At 31.5% G+C, this 20,284-nt stretch overlaps 2 protein-coding genes across 5 annotated transcripts; one reads left to right on the forward strand and one right to left on the reverse strand.

The window, feature by feature from the left end:
* Positions 1-241: 241 nt before the first annotated feature.
* On the reverse strand, positions 242-5,047 carry LOC112752103 (putative methylesterase 12, chloroplastic). 2 transcript variants are annotated; one of them, XM_025801520.3, is made up of 5 exons: positions 4,528-5,047; positions 3,396-3,635; positions 3,159-3,302; positions 2,358-2,492; positions 242-746 (listed from the first exon to the last, which is right to left on the reverse strand). In XM_025801520.3, exons 1-5 carry the CDS (start codon positions 4,774-4,776, stop codon positions 474-476), a joined length of 1,041 nt encoding a protein of 346 aa, XP_025657305.1. In that variant the 5' UTR covers positions 4,777-5,047; the 3' UTR covers positions 242-473. The 2 variants fall into 2 exon arrangements, with proteins under 2 accessions (XP_025657305.1, XP_025657306.1); XM_025801521.3 differs by having other exon boundaries at positions 4,534-5,046.
* Positions 5,048-16,564: 11,517 nt separating this feature from the next.
* LOC112752102 (immune-associated nucleotide-binding protein 9) lies at positions 16,565-19,385 on the forward strand. Of its 3 annotated transcripts, none has more exons than XM_025801517.3 (6): positions 16,565-16,743; positions 17,033-17,265; positions 17,450-17,727; positions 18,166-18,330; positions 18,436-18,570; positions 18,960-19,385. In XM_025801517.3, exons 2-6 carry the CDS (start codon positions 17,034-17,036, stop codon positions 19,146-19,148), a joined length of 999 nt encoding a protein of 332 aa, XP_025657302.1. In that variant the 5' UTR covers positions 16,565-16,743; position 17,033; the 3' UTR covers positions 19,149-19,385. The 3 variants fall into 3 exon arrangements, with proteins under 3 accessions (XP_025657302.1, XP_025657303.1, XP_025657304.1); XM_025801518.3 differs by having other exon boundaries at positions 16,588-16,758; XM_025801519.3 differs by having other exon boundaries at positions 16,593-16,748.
* The last annotated feature ends 899 nt before the right edge of the window (positions 19,386-20,284 follow it).

The raw sequence follows: 20,284 nt of genomic DNA on the forward strand, positions 1-20,284 counted from the left end.
ATTAACTGAATCCTGAAAAATATTTGAAAAGGGAGGAAGAAAAATCCAGTATACCTGTCATGTGATGCTAAAATATTCCTTATTATATAATATATAATTTTTTTTACTATTTCTAAAACTTGAGCTGTACAACCCTTAGTTAATGTCATTTTAAATAATTTCACTTTTATTAACTTTATACACATTTAATAAATAAAAAAATAAATTATAGACACATTAATATTTATTGATACACTAATAGTAATAGTAATAGTAGTAATAATAATAATAAAACAAATGAAACATACCCGAAGCTTACACAAGTCACTTACAAGTCAGGAAATTAAATCATGCCCCTTCCTCTTCAAGATTTCATGATCTAGAAGTAAAAATGAAATACTCCTCCCAATTAGGCTTCTTCCACTGTACTACACATACAACTATAATCGTTAATAATGCAAAGATAGATACATCAAATCATGTTCACCATTAACCTATGGAATTTGAGCTATTTCCACCAAAATTTTGTGCAGAGATTGTGGCTTGGAGAAGAAAGGACAGTGGTCACTGCCTTTGATTTTGAAAACTCCTTCAGGTGGGTTTTCCCTCACTAGCTTCTCTTGAACATCTGGTGAAAGGGCACGATCATCCAATGTCTGAATGTAAAACCGGCGGCCTCTACCATATTTGTTGGGCGATAAAGATAGCTTCTCCATGATAGGGCCAAGAGGGCTAGGTCTCATGGAAACCATGGCTAAAGCAACATCCTGAAATTGAAAATTACCTAGTTTCAAATTGAATGGATTCAGGCTTAATTTGATAAAACCTTTTGAAGAGGTGAACATCTCATTTTGTGTTTGATAAATCAACATGTGATTGTACTTGCCGTGTTTAAAAATTCAGTGTTTTCTAAAACATATAAGGAGGTGCTTTTTAAAGTTAACGTGTACTTATCAAAATTTATCATTATACTTATATCTATCATGGTTTATTTAAATTCTAAAAATTATTTTACCAAAACATAATTTTTATTACTTGTGCTTATTGAAAGTCATTTTTAGTTTGATTTACCATTTTTAAAAGGCTATCTTTCCGAAGTCAGCTTTAATAAATTATTTTTAGAGAAAAATTGCCAAACCAGCCCTCAATAAGGAAATAATATGTACTGATGGTAACTTGAAAAAAGCTAATTCAAATTGTTACAAACCTAATTTATAGTTGAGTATTTTAATTTTTCAAATATTTATATTTTCCAAGGTCATCCTGTGCTTGAAGTTTTTCCATGTAAGCTTTGTAGAACAAGAACCTATTTTGGTAAAGTTTTGTCTTTTCAAAATGACTAAATTAGCTTATTAAAGATAGCTTTTGGTAACAACTATATTTGGAAAATCAAAATAAAAGTGACTTTCAATAAGCACAAATTACAAAAATTATATTTAAGAAAAATGCTTTTAACATTTAAAATGACTTTAATTAAAAGAAATATAATAAAAAGTAAGAATATAAAGAACGGCAAAAGGCAAATATTCTTAACCAAGATGAAATTAGGGGCAAGGGACTTCTAATAATGCATCTATTTTGATCCAACCAAATAAAGGAAAAATATAGGTAGACAATGAGAGTACTAAACAATGTGAACAATAAATATGTCGGATATTCAATTCAATAAGTATACAAATGATTATGTTCATTATTTTTAATTGGATGGTTATTCCTTTTGATTCGGTTTACTCATGCACAATTAATAATGAGTGGATGTTCAATTCATTAGGTGTGCGGATGGTTATCCTAATGTTAGGGTTTAGGGGATAATTTGAGAGTAGAGTGTTTTTTTACTTTATTGGGTCAATTCTAGAGCCTATTGTTCACATTGTTCACAAAAGTCATTGTCTACCTAGCAAAACCCCCAAATAAAACACATAATTACAAACACCACATAGTGCCACAAAATTTTAGACTTTTATTCTCCATATTTCATCCAAACCCTTCAAAGCAGTCAAAGAAAAACTGCTCCCTCCAGCACACATCAAACACATTGATCCAAAAGGAAAGTCGATGTTAATAATGCATGAGCTACATTTCAGAGCTTTGGCTTAATAAAACATAAATTGGAGGTGAAATAAAAAAAATGAACGGGTTTGCAGCATGTCAGAAGGTTGATGAATTCTTAATCCAATCAGGTATTGCTGGCCCTTACACAGAGCAATGTTTCAAGAATAAACCTCTCCAAATTAAGAAAGAATGAAAAAGAAAAAAAACAAAAACAAAAACAAAAAGGAAAAGGCAACATAAACAATTATACCAGAAGAGACCACCACTATATAGAAACCAAAGAATCTAGGAGGAAAATGTTAGAAATAGAGTTGCATCCATCATACCTTAGATGGGGACTGGTTAAAATATAACCCTTTCATCTGCTCTTTCTCAAACATAAATCCTGTGGGGGGCTTTTCTTTACCATTCCCATGTATCAAAAACTTGGATTCTTTCATAAAATGTTCAGCGGAGCCAAGCTGCAGAGTAGATAATGTGAGAAAAATTACACGTTCTTCATGGTAAAATGCAAAACAAGGTTAATCAAAACATTAAGATTTTCATAAGTTCTCTCAAAGCATCATTTTACAATAGTCATGGACAGTGACACCACTATGCGGCACATTAGAGCAATAAAACACTAGAAATTTATGTATTTAAGATGGTAAAAAGGGGGGGGAAACCATACAGTTTGCCAGAAAATTAGTTAAGACATCAAATTCTAGAATCTGAGTTATTGAAAACAAACAGTCATGACATTGTAAATTTGTGATGATAGAGTAAAATGCAACCTAATGATAAGCTAGTAAGGTATTTGAGGTTGCACTACCCAAAGACAGAAGTAAAAGGAAAGATGTAAGACCTTAGGAAAACCGTTCTATATTATCAACCCCTAAGAAGTGATCTATTCCAACCCAAGGTTCCTGAACTATTTGTGCCGCATAGTCGGCAACTTATACTCCACATAAAAAACATAATTGCCAAATGAATGGTTACGTAGTTGGAATGCTTAGTTGGGCACTACATATTATATAAAAATGTTTTAGCATGTGTTATCATTAATTAAAGGTTGATTGGAGGATCTATTCACCATAAGTGAACCCTAAAAAGTTCAACTGATCATCACAAAGAAATTAACCAGGTACCTCGTCAGCGAAAACATCAAAAGGCCTTTGGCCATCAGTCACCATCGTAGCACAAAGGAAAATAGCTTTTGAAATCTTCTCTGAATAATGTTCCAATGCATAAGAAATGCAGGCACCACCAATGCTATGACCAATAAGAATAACCTGCAAGATTTCCATTTTCATTAAATACATAGATTAACATAGGGTAATGAGATGTGTCAAAGATAACATATTTTCAATGTCACAGTTTCAAACCTTTTCATCATCCGGAAGGTTTACAAGATAATCAGTTAAAGGTTTTGAATACTCTGCCAATGTTGTGACACTGTTAGCATCAGTGAGATCAATTCCAGAACCGGTAAGATCTAAGGCAATGGGAAGCAGGCCTGATTCTTCCAGTAGGGCAACAGTCTTGTACCAACACCATGCTCCAAAACCTTCTCCATGGATTAATACAAACTTCTTTATTTTAATGTTCTCCAGAATCTCTGGAACCTGTGCAAGATATGGGAAGCAAGAGAGCAGTAGAAATTAAGGAGGAATTATTTTAATCATATGCATAAATTGAAACTCCTAAGATTTCAATTGAGGAGGAATTTTTCGTAATTTAAATTTAAATAACAAGCATAATCAACCTGCATTAACAAACATAATTAAGCACCAACACCTCAGTTGGTTTATCCAATGACAGTATTAATGGTACAACTGTTGAATGCCATCTAGTTCCAAACACAAAATCAGCCCTAATTCTCCCCTTAAACAACTATGCTAAACTTTCCTAAATGAGGCAAAATTACCTGCATTCTTCCATCAGGCTTTGGAATAATTGGAAGTCAAAATGCATTGGTAACTTATAAATGTCATGGTTTTCGTTTGAAACTCCAAACGCATGGCCAAAATCTACATGATTATAAGGTTTCAATACCCAAACCAAACATGCAGCTTCATACATATGCAACAACATGATTGCGATGCAAATTGCATAAAATAGAGTTTTGGAGACGACGGTGACAAGGCTTTGGTGGAGTCAGCACTGGGCAACTCAACCTACACAAGGCGGGCAGAGAAGTGGGGTACGTATATTGGTAAATAAATTGCATCTGCTTTTGAAAGCACGGTGAATTGGCCATGTACTTTTTCCAGATGCACCTTTAAAAAAAAAAAAAAAGAAAAAAATAAAGGAAAAAGTTGCCCTTGGATACCTTTTCTAATACTTTTCGGCTATGGCCTGTCCTGTTGAGTGAAGTTGCTCCCACCACTAACAATTAACTATTTTTCCCCCTTTCCCTCCTACCCACGAGCTCCTCAAAGATCTTAATCATGACAAGCCACTTTTTGGCAGTGAAGAACTGATTGAAAAAAGAGGTGTCGCGGTTTGGTAGCGTACCTGTACCTGTTTATTGACGGAGAAAGAATCAGAGAGATTGCGCCTTCTGGAGCTCGTGGAGCCGATTCTCCTTGACATGGAACCTTCGAACCTCTGAGACAACTGATGCTGTTGGAGTGCCATGGAGAGTGCCTGTAGATGCAGGTCTTCCTCTGCCACCAGCTTCCTCTGTGATCTGCCCATTCTCTTGCTTCTCGATCCAACATCTTTCGTCTCCTTCTTTGTCATGCAAGTAAAACGATTCCCCATCTCTTCCTTCACCTTCACAATCACTTTGAAAGTTTAAAGTTCTCAGCTCTTCCTCTTTCTTATTATTATTAATTATTATTATTATTATTATTATTATTTCCTCTTCCACTACTATTCTGTCTTTTTCTTCTTCGTGGTTGCGGGAAGGAGTTGTTGAGGCATACAAGTTGTTGGCTTTAAATGCATAAAAATTAAACAAAAAATATTAGTATTAGTAATTTAGTATATTATATTATTATGCGAATCAAACAACTCAGACTCTTGAACCCCAACCGATTTTAGAGCTATTAAATGCTTTATATCGTCTTTGAATATCAGGTTTTCAACAATACAAATATACAATAGTACTCTTCAAAAAAAAAAAAAAATAGTAGATTAGTAATGTAGTAGTACTTGATTAGTTGATTTCATAATTTCCTTGTTGCTTTCTAATTAGTAATTACTATCTCTGCTGCTTCCAATTTTAACCTAATTCAGTAATTTAACCATTTTTCCCTTTTTCTCTTTTGGAAAAGGAAATTGTTTTTACTTTTTAACTTTACCATAATACCTGCAGTCAAGCATAAGTGCACAACAAATGCCATTATTTCTTGACTTTCATTTGATACTGTGAGCATTATTAATTGCTAGCGATAATATGGTAATGATAATAAATTTGAAATTAACCTAGATACTAAGTAACAAAATAATATATTTTATAAATTATATATAATGAATGACATTGTAGAAAAATAAATTGGACACTAAATTACTCTTATATTTCTTATTTAGAATAAAATATTATTTTTGTCCTCAACGTTTTGGGTAAGTTCCAAAGTTGTCCCTAACATTTCAATTGTCCTATTTAAGTCCCTAATGTTTCAAAATTGACTCAATATTGTCCTGCCGTTAGAGATCCGTTAACAGAATTGACGGCGAGACAAAATTGAGACAATTTTGAAACGTTAAGGACTTAAATAGAACGAAAACGTTAGGAACAAAAACGATACATAAAAATAAATTTTAATTTAATTTTATCTTTCAATAATATTATCTTTTAATTACATCTAAATAAATTACACTTAATCACATTACTTTTATTTTAAATAAATTTATTTTTTTATAATTTTAAAGAATTTTGATACATTAGAGACAAAAGGTATAATTTATATTTTATTGTATATATATTTATTTTTTTCTTTTCTACAAGTTTATATACTAGTCATTCTACAAACATTTCATGATAACTAAAAGTTTTTAAGAGTAAAATTAAAAAAAATTAATTTATTTAAAATGAAAGTAATATAATTAAGTGTAATTTACTTAAATGTGATTAAAAAATAATTGAATACTTTTTTTTAAGAAAGAAGCTCAAACAATAACAAACGAACCAAGTAAACCATAAACTAAGCTATCCAACTCCAAGTAAGACTACTGTTTATCCCATTGTCATCTCCGACATTGCCATCAACAACAAAAAGGATCTACATCTAACCACTCCTGATAGTTCATGAAAGACATATGGATGACCTCAACAACCCATTTTCCTTTGTTCTGGAAAATCCTTCTATTCCTTTCTAGCCAGATGTTTCAGATAATCGCACAAAAATCCATCAACCACCTCTTGCGCTCCTCCTTGCTAGCTGATATCTCAGTCCAACTTATAAAATGTTCCTTTAGCGTTTCCGGGCATGATCATTGCCTTCCAACAAATGCTAACCAAGCACACCAAACCTGCCAAGAAAAATCACAGCCAAGGAACAAGTGGTGAACATATTCAATACTCTTGTTACAAAACACACATAGAATATCTTCCTGGTGGATGACTCCCAACCGACTCAGCCTCTCCTTCGTATTGACCCTACCAGTCAATACAAACCAGACAAACAGTTCAACTCTTGGTGGAACTAAACCTTTCCAAATTGTCCTTGTAAAGTTGTAGCTTGTTATATCCTTTGGAAGGTTGTCCTCCTGTAGTACCTGCATAAAAGATTTAGTAGAAAAGACCCCTTGTTTATCAAATTTCCATACAACTCGATCCTTACTACCGTAAGCCAGTTTGACCAGTCTTAATGCCTCATGCAATTGGTTCACTAGATCCAATTCCCATTAGAATAGCTCTCGCCTCCATTGGAAGTTTCGTATCCACTCAACCTCATCCCAAAACCCGCAATCCCCTATAAAAGATCCTCTTTGGTTTGAGACTGAGAAAATCCTCAGAAACTGGACTTTCAGAGCACCACCACGCAGCCAGACATCCTCCCAGAACCGAGTCCCTCTTCCATCACCAACCTCCATAGCCAGCCCAGTGATTATCTTCTGTCTTACTTGCTGACTCGTGAATTGTATATGGCAGATATCCTTCCAAGGGCCCCTTGCTAGGTAAAGTCTGAGAGGACAACAAGACATCTGGGTTCAGGTTATTACAAGCACAAACCACCTTCTTCCACAGCGGGCAATCCTCCTTTGAAAAGCGCTACCACCACTTAAAGAGAAGGGATGTGTTCCGTAGCATGGCATCTCCAACACCCAACCCACCGAATTTTTTGGGCGCCTGCACTACTCCCACGTTACCAATGCCATACCATTCCTACCATCCTCCTTACTCCATAAAAATCTTTTCTATAAGGAAATAAGCTTATCCGCAACAGCCTTTGGCATCCTATGTATAGTAAAAAATTGATATAATTGAATACTATGTATAATAAAAAATTGATATTATTGAAGGATAAAATTAAAATTTATTTCTATGTATCATTTTTGTCCCCAATATTTTCGTCATATTTAAGTCCCTAACGTTTCAAAATCGTCTCAATTTTGTCCCGCTGTCAACTCTATTAACAGATCCCTAACGGCAGGACAACATTAAGTCAATTTTGAAACGTTAGGGACTTAAATAGGACGATTGAAACGTTAGGGACAATTTTAGGACTTACCCCAAACGTTGAGGACAAAAAAGATACTTTACTATCTTATTTATAATAAGGTGAAAACTCAAGTAAAATGGATTTTATGTGAAGTTGATAAGTCATTAGATGATTTAACTGATTTAACTAAATTTTCATCTAATAGTTCTTAACTATTAACTTTACGTAAAATCAACTACACCTGAGTTTTCACCTTATAATAAACATATAATAAAAGGTATTTTGGAAAAATAATTTGAACATCAAACTATTTTTTTATATCTCTTTTATATAATAAATAAATAAATTAAATATATAATTAAGAATGTTTTAAAAAAATAATTTAGACATCAAACTACTCTTATATCCACCTATATATAATAGTATATGATAAAAAACATTCTAAAAAAATAATTGACGTATCAAACTATTCTCGTATTTTTTTTATATAATAAATATAATAGATAGATAAATAGATAGATAGATAAAAGATAGTTTAACATATTAACTTACACATATCTAATAATATATATTTTATAAATTAAATATGTATAATAATTATAAAATGTTAAAATAATAAATATTTAGTATTTTATTTAAAATTTAAATTTGAAAAAATTATACACTAATTTTTCGTATTCTTTTTATATAATAGAAAATCAGCTAATAAATTAATTTGCAACGTTTTGCTTAATATATACTTTTATTTTAATATGTAAATAAAATTAATTATAATATAGATATTTTATATTTTAATTAACAAATTTTGAAGTTCTAATTTTAAATCTTATAAACAATTTAGAAAAAAGGAAATAGTATATTCTTTTAGGAGATGATAATGGCACTTATTTCTAGAACAGTGTTTGGATCAGGGGGTTACTACCTGTACAGCAAATGCGCATAAGTACAGGGAGGGAATTAGATGGTAGAATGCTAGTAAAGAAAGTTGTTAATGCTGACGGTGATTGAAAAACTTTTCCGTTGGCTGAACACTAAATGAGGACATTAAAAAAAGATCAGGACAATTCCTCCAAAATTTTATAACAAATATTAAATAACTAATAATGACATAATCTCAATAATATTTTAAAAAATTAACCATAATATAATAATAAAAATAAAATTATAAATTAGTTAAAATAAATAAATAAATCACATTTTAAATATAAAATATTTATTAAATAATAATAATAATATATAAATAATATAAAAATATATAACAAATTGAATATATATAATTATAAATATAATAATAAAATAATAATATTATAACACATTGTACCATTTGGATTAGATTGAATTTGTTATAAAAACTAGATGTAAAATTTGATTCGATCTAACAATTTATAAAAAATAGAATTTAATTAAATCTAAATTAATGTAATTTTAATCTGCTTTCAATTTGAATTGAATTGAATAAACAGTTTAATTTGAATGGATTTAGATTTAAACACTCCCATTCACCATGCTTTGATTTGGGGAAGGATATAATATAATGGAACCTCACGGCAGATGGAGATTTCAGTAAATAGTTCTTACACATCTTTGGTAACAATGGTGCAGCCCATGATCATGTTTGGGATATTATTTAGGGTTGGCATGGGCCCTAACGTGTTAAATGCTTCATGTGGCTCACTATCCACCAAAGGCTTATGAATTTACAAAGAAGGAAAATATTTTTGGAACAAACCCAAAATGTCACTTCTGCAATAACACTAAAGAATCCCACAACCATGTTCTAAGGGACTACTCCAAAGCTTCAAGATTCTAAGGGAAAAACATCCTCCCAATACACCTCAACCTATTCTTTACAGCTCTCTTTGATGCATGGATTAAGTGGAATCTCACATCGGATCATGGCTAATCCAAAAAAGTACAATGACATTCTTTCTTCATGGTGTTTTATTGGTGGATTTGGGGATGGAGAAATAAGAAAATATCCTTCTTTTAGAGACCAACTGATTCCGTTCATATCATCTTGGAGTACATTCGGTCTATAGATAATGTTTCCAAAAATACTCAAAAGCTCCTTCCATCGATCAGAAGAACAAAGGAACTTATAGCGTGGCATCCTCCTTTGATGGATTGGATAAAGTTGTATACTGATAGAGCAACATTGGTAATCCTGAAAAAGCTAGTTGTGAAGGGCTCATTCAGGATCATCTAGGGAGATGGATAGCGGGTTACAAAGCTAACTTAGAGATTTGCACGACAATTATGGCTGAATTCTGAGACATGCTTCACAGCTTTAAAATGGCTTAGAATTTGGGGTTTAAATCTTGAATCAGATTCAAGAGTTGCAATACTAACAGTAGAGAGTAAAGACAAACTTGATTAACATCCTAAGAGTGTTGCTAGACATATAACTTCCTATGCTCCCATCTCAGGTATTGAGATTTGGAAATTCAATATATGTACAGATTGACTCAATGACATGACAAAGCCACAAGAATTTTTGTAGATATTCCTCGTATAGACTTTAGACTGATAATTGATGATGAATTGATGATTGTAGAAGGGTGTCGTTACTCCAAAATATTGCAGCTGCATAATTTCTTGGACCTAGGTCCTATTTCAATAAAAAAAAGTTAAGTCCTGCATAATTCCAAAGGTGAATCGAGGTTGTGGGTAACAAATCCCACAAAATAATACAAATATAAGTAAATAAAAATTTACAATACATATTTATTTGGTACTAAATTTTAACACATTTTAAAGAAAATCTTACATTTTAAGCTATTCAAGTTGTGATGTTGATGATTTAATGGATCAAAATGGAAGGGATTAAGAGAGAAAAAAAAAAGTTTTTCTCATTGTTAAAAAAAATGAAAAATTTCCTAATCCCCTTAAAAAATATCTGTTGAATTATTACACTTTATATCTTATGTATTCCTTATGTACTCCCACTAAAAAAATTACAATAAATAAGCCTACATCTACTATTGATAAAAAATTAATCTAGGTAACACCCTCTCGCAAGCTAGAATTGAATAAAGCTTGGTTTGGTAAAACTTTTTCAAGAGGTGCTTGTGCTCTTAACAAGCACTTCATTTTCGTTTGGTAAATTAAAAAGTCCAAGTGTTTGTGCGCCTTTTAAAAGTTAGGGGTGCTTTTCAAAACTGGCTTGTGCTTACCAAATTTTATTTATTTTCCCGCACATATTTTCCGCTATTATATTGTCATTGAAATGCTCATATATTTCTAACTTCTTATCCTAACCTTCATAAATTATATTCTAACACAATTTTCATATATTTTTTATTTTTCAACCTAATCTTCACAAATTTCAACAGAAATACGTCTCTATCACATATTAGGCATGAACTTCTATCTATTTATATTATTTTTTTGTGCCTTGTTTTTTTATTTTTTCAGTAGATCTATTATGTTTGTTTGTTTTTTTTTGTTCTTTGAAACATGAAGAGGTTAACTTGGTTTATGAAAATCAATCATAAAATTTTCCTTGCATGAACATTAGTCAAAATTATAATAACAATATGTATATACATATGTAAATATAGATATATAATCATAAGAGTAGTTTATTTGAGATATGTGTCCCATTTTTTGTGATCCGTAAAAGTGAGCTAATATATATAGGTAGGTACTGGACGTACCCAGTACTAACACTAGATTACATACAAATTTTATTATTGACTAATGATAACTCTATTTATATTAATAGAGATAGTAAATCAAGTAAATATTTAAACTATTAGTCTCTAAAATTTGAGTTAGAATCAAAATAAAATTTTAATTGATTCAATTAGAACTCCAAAATTTGATTCATAAATCATATGATCAGTTTATTATTTTTCGTGATTTTTTTTCAAGTAATGTTAATTAATTTATCTTGTTATTTTTTTATTTTTATAATATATCTGGTTCCTGTGTTATTATTGGCCTATGATGCACGGACACCGATACGGACACGGGACACGACACGACACGGGACACGCCGACACGCGAATTTTAAAATCTTACATGACACGGGGACACGCATACATATAAAACATAAAGTATTTTTTAGATAAATCGTAATGATATTTTAATATTTTATTGATATTAAAATACAAATTAATTTGCCAATGAGTAATAGCTCAAATGGCATAGTCTCCCCATACTCAATTAAGAGGTTGCGGGTTCGAGTTTCATATCTTTGGTAAAAAAAAAATACAAATTAATTTTTTAAATTATTTTTAATGTCTTATTTTAATTATATCAAGTATTTAGAATATTTTTTGTTTTAATAAATAATAATATATACTATATCTAAATTTATTTTAAAAATATATATTAAGCATAAGACCGAACACGCTGACACGTGATGGTATTTAGATATGTCAAAGTGTGTCCAGAGAAGAATTTTTTATTTTTTATTGAGACACGGTTTGGACACAGCAGACACGTGTGTCGTACGAGTATCGGTGAGTGTCGTGTCCGAAATGTGTCCGACACGCAGACACGGTAAGTCAGCAAAGTATCTGTACTTCATAGTTATTGGCCTACTAAAATAGAATAATATTGTATGTTTATTAGTCTTATTAATTGATAATAATACTTTATGAAGTTTATTATTGTGTAACACATAACAAGTATTTAAGTATACTTGACTTAAAAATTCATGATTCACTTTGTTTTCAATCTTTCAATTTTTGTATGAACTTATGGAATAATTTTTGTTATCATATGATAAATTTTGATGGATACAACAATAAATTTGATCACATAGGAAGAGAAAATGATGGAAAAGAAATTGCACAATGGAACAAAAATCTAATAGATATCTTTTGTGCTTTGTGTGTGAAAAGTATTGAAGCTGATAGCAAACCGGGCACATATTTTAATACCAAAGGTTGAAAACAATTGATAGTTGAATTTACAAAAACTACCAAAAAAGAATATAATAGAAAATAATTAAGAAACAAATGGGATCAGTTGAAAGTAGATTAAAAGAATTGGAAGCAATTGAAGGGGAACGAGATTGGACTTGGATGAGATTCTGCTAAAAAAACAATTGATGCAAGTGAAGAGTAGTGGGCTAAAAAATTAGCGGTTAGTATTCTTAAGCTTAGTTTGGTAAGTATAGTAGCATACATATTGACATATATAATTATTACTAAATATCAATATTTTATGTAGGTTATTCCAAAGGCTAAAAAATTTAGAAAAGAAGGAATTCATCCAGATTTTGAAGCAACATTGGATAGGATGTTTCAAAGAACAGCTGCAACAAGAGAAGATGCTTGGACTCCATCTTCTGGAATAGTTTCTTCTTCAATTGAGAAAGATACACAACCTGAAGATAGTGAGAATTCTGATATAGAGTTTGAGTCTAGTGTTATAAACATTAAAAGAAAAAGGGCTCCATTTACTAATGCTAATACTAACAAGAAAACAAAAAAGTTGGAGGTGTTCAGAAATTGTCACACCAAATTGATAGGCTTTGTGAGGCTATGGAACGTAGGAGCTCCAATAAGAATGATACTTTGGGACTTAGTATAACTCAAGCAATAGAAAAACTGAATGCTATTCCGGATATAGATCCATTTGGACAAATTTATATGTTTGCAACTCGACTCTTTTTGGATAAAGATAAAAGAGAGCTGTTCGTTGCTTTGAAGCATAAAGAAGTCAAACTTGCGTGGTTAATGAATGAAAAGAATAACCAAGAGGAGAAGGAGAACAATTTGTTTACAAAGCTTTTTTAAGATTTTTTTACATTCATTTTATAGACAATGAGTTGTGTCTGCTGTTTACATTCATTTGCTTGGATTTTTTTATTTTATTTGATCTTTTTTATAACAAATAAAAATTACAGTGCTTTTATTTCTTGATATATTATTCTACTTTTTTTAATTCTTGTGTTCTTTCTTTTAATATAATTATTATACAGCACATTGGAATATGGAAATTGATTATGATGAAGAGGAAGAAAAATTTGATCGAATTTTAACTTCCACAGTATGTTTGGTCTTACAATATTATGATAAGTATATCTATAAAAGACCATGCATGACTTCTACACAAATAGGAAACAAATGGCTTAAAGAGATATTAGAAGGGAATAATAGTCGTTGTTGCAGCATGTTTAGAATGGAAAAAGATGTTTTCAAAAGACTATACTATGATTTGGAAACAAACTATGGTTTATGTGCCTCAAGGAGAATAAGTGCTACAGAAATGTTAGCAATGTTCCAATTTGTACTAGGAGGTGGAAACTCAAATAAGTTAACTAAGGAGCGGTTTTAACATTCTGGTGAAATAATAAGTCGAAAATTTGAAGTGCTACAAGCTGTGTGCAAAATGGCCATAGACATCATACAACCAAAGGATCGTGATTTTAAAGAAGTGCCTATAAAATTAAGGAATGATGATAGACACTGGCCTTACTTTAAGGTAATTTATATATTATTTATTTTGAAAAATATTATAAATAATTACAAAAAAAATGATTATCTTTCATTGCATGTGTTGGTATTAGATTTGCTTTATAGTATTTACAAAATTGATGCTCTAATTATGTTAATCATAGGATGCAATTGGTGCTATAGATGGAACTCATGTACCAGTGATTGTGTCTACTGAAGACCAAATTCGATTTATTGGTAGAAAGGAAATTCAAACTCAAAATATTATGGCTGCATGTAATTTAGATATTGTAATTTAGACCTGTACTTTTGTGGCTTGGATTTAGCTAATTAATATTTTGATGTAGACCTCTATTTTGATGCCTATAAACATAGATTTATTTGCTATTTTGCAAGGTTGAATTGCAGTTTGGTGTTTAAGTCTCTAGCTTCATGACTTGTATTTGAGTTTATTTTTAATGACAGTTTTTAGTTATACTTACTTATTATTCATCATCTTGTTGATCAAGAGTTGATTATAATGAATTAGCTCTTTAGTTATTTTTTGCACAGGACTAGAAATAAAATTGAAACAAACATTTGTATTCAAATATTGATGAAAATGAAAACTACAACACAATATTTACCACATATTTTTCATCTACTTAGAGGAAATTACAATTACTGATGAAATATATTAATAAACAACTACATAATACATATACTTATCCCTAAGCATACATATTGCATTTATTTTCTAATGCTCTTCAACTCTTGATTAATTCCATCAATTGTTTACAACATCTTCTTCATTTCTTCTTCTACCTTTTAGTTACTTTCTTCTACAGACTTCCATTTGCTTTTTTCACTATACTCTTGAATCCTACAATCTCTTCCACCATCAACAACTTCATCAGCCCAAATGAAATAATCACATCTCAATTCAACCTTTTGCATCATGAATCCGACGATAATTTCAACTATTTCACATAACATTCACAGTATTTATCATCATAAGCAAAATCAGAACTCACATACCTTCCATAACGGACAACGAAAAAATAATCTTCTAGGATTTTACTCTGTAGTAGACTCAAGTACCACTGCGTCAAGTCTATGCAGATACTTGCTATTGTTGTAGTCGAACTTCTTCTTCCTATTTTTTGGTGTAGAAGATGAGCCACCACAACCATTGACACAAACATGAGGTATATTCTTCCTTTGTTGAGAGTGTGACATTTTGATACCTTGGCGTTTACAAACCCCCAATTACGACAGACAAGAAGAAGATCTATGGAAAAAAACGAAGACAATGAAAAAAGAATTCTTTTCATCCTCTGTTAGGGTTGGAAGTAACCGGAGAAAGAAAAGGATGAACAGTGGTTCCATTATGCTATTTTTTTATTCAACAAATTTAATAATATAATAATTTTATTTTTCATAATGTCACCCAAAATGGCCACATCATACAATAACGTGTCATTTGACCTCCACAATCGCTGGAAAAATTACTCAGGCCATAAAAGAGTAGAAATGACAACAAAATTTTATATTAATGTATACAAATGACTCATTAAAAAATTAGAAATACATTTATCCACCATGTAAAAATTGAATTTTTTTCTATAATAAAATAAAAAAATTATTATTTCCCCAAACATGATTTTTGGACTTTAATTCCCTAAGTACAATTTTTTTTTTGCATTTAAGCAAGTTCGCCTTACTCCCAGCGAACTCCACTCAAATTTTTTGAAACACGCACTTTTAATCCATATCGTCGTTTAGAAAATAGTATATTGATCTACAAACAGGAGTATATAAAAATACACGGACAACAAGCATGACTTCTTCGAGGATTTTTTTAATTATAAATTTAAAAAATAAGCCATATTTAACAATGGCAACCATTGTTATCGTCTCTAAAAATACATGGAAAAGTCAAGGGGCCAGCAACTTTTGTGTTTTCTGGCCAGCACTAAGGGAGTGATTTCCCACCATTATATATAATCTCACCCCATTAAAAACACTATTGATGGTCAATTGATGGTTACAAAACACTAAAATTGCTGCCCCCTAGCATTCCTCAAAATACATAGGTACACCGGAATAAGCCATATTTAACAAGAATTTTTTAATTATAAATTAAAAAAATAGCTATTTCCCAAAAATAATAAAGATTGTTATTACAGTATATTTTTATGTACTCTTATGTACTCTCGAAACGATGATAATGGTTACTATTATTAACTTTCTAATATGATAGATTTGAAGTGGATTATTTTTGGAAAATAGTTATTTTTTTAATTTATAATTAAAAAAATTCTTATTAAATATGACTTATTCCGGTGTACCTATGTATTTTTAAAGACGATAACAATGATTGCCATTGTTAAATATGACTTATTTTTTTAATTTATAATTAAAAAAATTCTTGAAGAAGCTATGCTTGTTTGTGTATTTAAAATCGTATTTAAAAATCCTATATAAAAAAATCGTATTTAAAAATTAAAGTCTACAAATAAAAAGAAAATAATTGTTTTTATTTTATTATTAAAAAAAATCCTATAAAAATTCGTGAGTGTTTTTGCCTATTTTTCCTTTTCTCCTCCTCACCCTAGTGAAACCAGATTATACCCTCTAGTTTTGCGTTTCGCGTTTTCTCTTTTCTCTGCCACATCCCACTAGTATAGTAAATTCTTGCTTGGCTGTTGGACTGAAAGTCTGAGACACAGGCACGGTTTGACAAAGTTCTATCGTCTACCCTTTCTTTTATATTATAAATATAAGAAGACCCTTATGGGTTTCTCTATTTTCCCTTTGAAATCGAATTGTTGAAACCCTGTTTTTGTCCTCCTTGATCGTGCATACTAAATTCGAAGGCGTTATAACTTATAACCCATATCTTGTATTTTTAGTAGCTCCGGTTTTGATTTTCTGTGCCTTTTTTTTATCATATTAATTATATAGTTTGCCTAAGATACTAAGATGATTGCATTACGATGTGACTGATCCATGTTATAGGATGGGTGGAAGCTCCATTGATGATGACTGGGAATTTAGTTCCTCCTCTAATGAGACTCGAACAATGATCCTAGTTGGACGTACTGGCAATGGCAAGAGCGCCACAGGTAATAGCATTCTTGGGAGTAAGGTTTTCAAGTCAAGGGCAAGCTCATCTGGTGTGACCAGCACTTGTGAATTGCAGAAAACTGTCTTAAGTGATGGCCAAATTGTTAATGTTATTGACACCCCTGGTAAACAAATGGATAACATGCCATTTCATAACTTCTTTGTTTGCGTTGCGTGGAGGAATGTCATAGTCATAGAAAATGTATTTGTTTTATTTTATTTTCAGTGTTTCTGGTTTTGTTTTTCACAAAATCTGTAAAAAGAAAGCATGCTTGTCATCTCCCAACCTAACTTTGTAATCTTTTGTAGGACTATTTGATTTTTCGGTTGAATCTGAGTTTGTTGGGAAGGAAATAGCCAAATGTATTGGCATGGCCAAGGATGGGATTCATGCTGTCCTTGTAGTGTTATCGGTTAGAACACGTTTTTCTCAAGAAGAACAAGCAGCGTTACATAGCTTGCAGACTTTGTTTGGAAACAAAATTGTGAACTACATGATTGTGGTCTTCACCGGTGGTGATGAACTTGAAGATAATGATGAGACCCTTGATGATTATTTGGGTCGCGAGTGTCCAGAGCCCCTAAAGGTTTGTTAATATTAATATTATCACTTTATTCTATTTTGATTTCTAGTTCTGTCGAGAGCCATGCTTAATTTTATATAAGGTCCTAAACCTTTTCCTAATTTTCTTGATTTAGTGTTCCTTTTTGTGCATCACATAGGTAACTTTAATTGGGTTGTTAATCATTTTGTTGTAACTGGGAATTTAGTTACCTTCGATGCTTTTTCAGAGACGTGGTGATTTTAAATCAGTTTTTGAAATTGTTGTGTTGGTTCATGGTTTATGCATTAAAAGTTAAGTAATTATGCTAGTATCCTCTTGAACTCCCTTGCCTATCATTGTGGTGCCTTCAATAGCAGTAGAGATAGCATTGTTGTATTTCTTCATTTCTTGAGCATCTTGGAATATATGACTGTAGGAAAAATTTAAGTATCATGTTGAGTTTCAATTCAAATTTTGTAGGAAGTTCTTGCTCTCTGTGAGAATCGCTATGTGCTTTTTGACAATAAGACTAAAGATGAAAGAAAGCAATTTGCACAAGTTCAACGTCTTCTTTCTCTTGTGAACAAGGTTATATCACAGAATTGTGGACGACCTTACATAGATGAGTTATTTGTAGAACTGAAGGTGAAAGCTTTGCAAATCAGGGCAATTATGTTTTTCTTTTGTTTTTAATTTTAAATTTAATCGAATTATGTATATGATGACAATGACCTCATTACTTGATTACAGGAGGGAGCAAGGAAGATGCGTAAAAAACAAAGGGAAGTTGATTCGTCGGAAGGATATTCAGAATTGCAGAGGCTGCAGTTTAAGGAACAAATGCGGCAAACATATGATGAGCAGCTAAAACGAATTACTGAGATGGTACATTTATGTTAATATGTTCGGATTTATGACTTCTGATATTTGTCAGTCGCTTGATTTTTATCAAATTTTCCTGAATATCAAGCTTGATGATACTCTTTCAAGTGATGGAAATAAGAAAATCAGATTTTTATGATACTTTAACATAATTGCATTGAAAATGATTTAATGTCTCTTCCATATCCTTTTGATTATTTTGCTTCTTTTTGTGTTACTTCCTTTCCTTTGGTTCCAGAGAAGTATATGTATATGTATCAGAATGCAAACTATGTCTAACTACATTAGTTTTTCAATAAATCACCGTGTCAAAATGGACAATTATTTGGAATGGGGAACTCATCTAGGTACATTGTTTAATGCTTTTTCATTAAATGATAATGCTTTTGTAGTTGGAAATAAAGCTGAAGGAAGCTACTGCTGGGCTGGAGCAACAACTGGCAGAGGAGCAAGTTGCAAGACTTAAAATGGAGGTAGCTCAAAAGAGATCGGATGAGGAAATTCGAAAACTCCGAGAACATCTTGAGAAGGCACATGAAGAACTACGTAAGCGTGAAGAGAATCGTTGTGCTATTCTTTGATATTTGATGGGGGATCATGCCCTTATTTATCCCCAAACTCTCAAGTTAATGAAGCCATATATTTATTTCCAGTGTTTTGACTTTTGAGAGTTAAAGCTTAGACTCACCTGTTCGTATATTGCCAATACTTATGGTTCATGGGTTTCTAGATTCGACAATTTGATCCGATCGCTAAACTCAATTCTCCAAAACTATGTATTGGGATAGATCTTTTTTCTATACATGTTGCATTATTAAGTGATTGAATTAAATATTTAGTTTTTAAATTGTCTCAAATGAGTGGTGCTTTGTTGGTGGTGATGAGGTTTATGGTGCGCAGAAGACTTGGTATATAAGCTGTACCTCTTAATAGGTAGAATCTCATTGTAAGTAATAAACTCACAATTAATTTGGCCCAAAGTCACTCACTCAATACATTTTCTCTTTCTGTATGACACACAAACTAATGTGCTTACAAAGCCTTTTATACTTTACAGGCAAAATATGACTAGCTAAAACTAGTAAAATAATGACAAGATATGGTATTTGGCGATGATTGCAAAAAGGTAATGAATTTTAATTCATGTTGGATTTGCTTTGTTTGTCTTTCAAACCTTGAGTTGTCATAGTGATTGTTCCAGCAACCTGGGATAATGCTTCATCCAAGTTTGACTAGTCAAAATTTCATGTAATTTCTTGTGTAAAAGGTGGTTGTTTGTTCGGTTTAAATCAAATTTATATCTAACACTCATGCATAATCTATTTTGTAGTTAAGAAAATTGGTGTATATTGTACTGGTTTTACTAGGTGCACCACAAATCTGGTCTTTTTTTGGACCTATTCACCTAAATATTATTAGATTATTGATTTGCAAAATAACTGGGGGATGAAAATGGGCTTGGTGCGGTTGACCTTCGGTTTAGACAAGAGTGGTTTGCCAATAAGCTTTAGCTCACACGGCATTCTGCCCCCTTCCCATTTTAAAGGTCTTGGGCCTAACTCTTACCAACTGCAACTGAGAAAAAAAAATAGTAAGTATGTGAGGAGTGTGTTGTACCTAGAATTAGGAGTTGTCCAATCCATTTGAGATACCTAGGATTGGGGGTTGTCCAATCCACCTGACTACAAAAAAAAAAGACAAGAGTGGTTTGCGTTTG

This window comes from Arachis hypogaea, chromosome 19 (assembly GCF_003086295.3).
Source record: "Arachis hypogaea cultivar Tifrunner chromosome 19, arahy.Tifrunner.gnm2.J5K5, whole genome shotgun sequence".
Classification (NCBI taxonomy): Eukaryota; Viridiplantae; Streptophyta; class Magnoliopsida; order Fabales; family Fabaceae; genus Arachis; species Arachis hypogaea.

Excerpts from the sequence above, each read along its gene's own strand:
- LOC112752103 (XM_025801520.3), bottom strand. The coding sequence starts at position 4,776 with ATGGGGAATCGTTTTACTTGCATGACAAAGAAGGAGACGAAAGATGTT. Across the intron at positions 3,303-3,395 it reads ACCTTCCGGATGATGAAAAG|GTTATTCTTATTGGTCATAG; the intron begins GTTTGAAACTGT and ends GAAATCTTGCAG. Across the intron at positions 2,493-3,158 it reads TTGATGTTTTCGCTGACGAG|CTTGGCTCCGCTGAACATTT; the intron begins GTACCTGGTTAA and ends TCTACTCTGCAG.
- LOC112752102 (XM_025801517.3), top strand. The coding sequence starts at position 17,034 with ATGGGTGGAAGCTCCATTGATGATGACTGGGAATTTAGTTCCTCCTCT. Across the intron at positions 17,728-18,165 it reads AGTGTCCAGAGCCCCTAAAG|GAAGTTCTTGCTCTCTGTGA; the intron begins GTTTGTTAATAT and ends CAAATTTTGTAG. Across the intron at positions 18,571-18,959 it reads TAAAACGAATTACTGAGATG|TTGGAAATAAAGCTGAAGGA; the intron begins GTACATTTATGT and ends ATGCTTTTGTAG.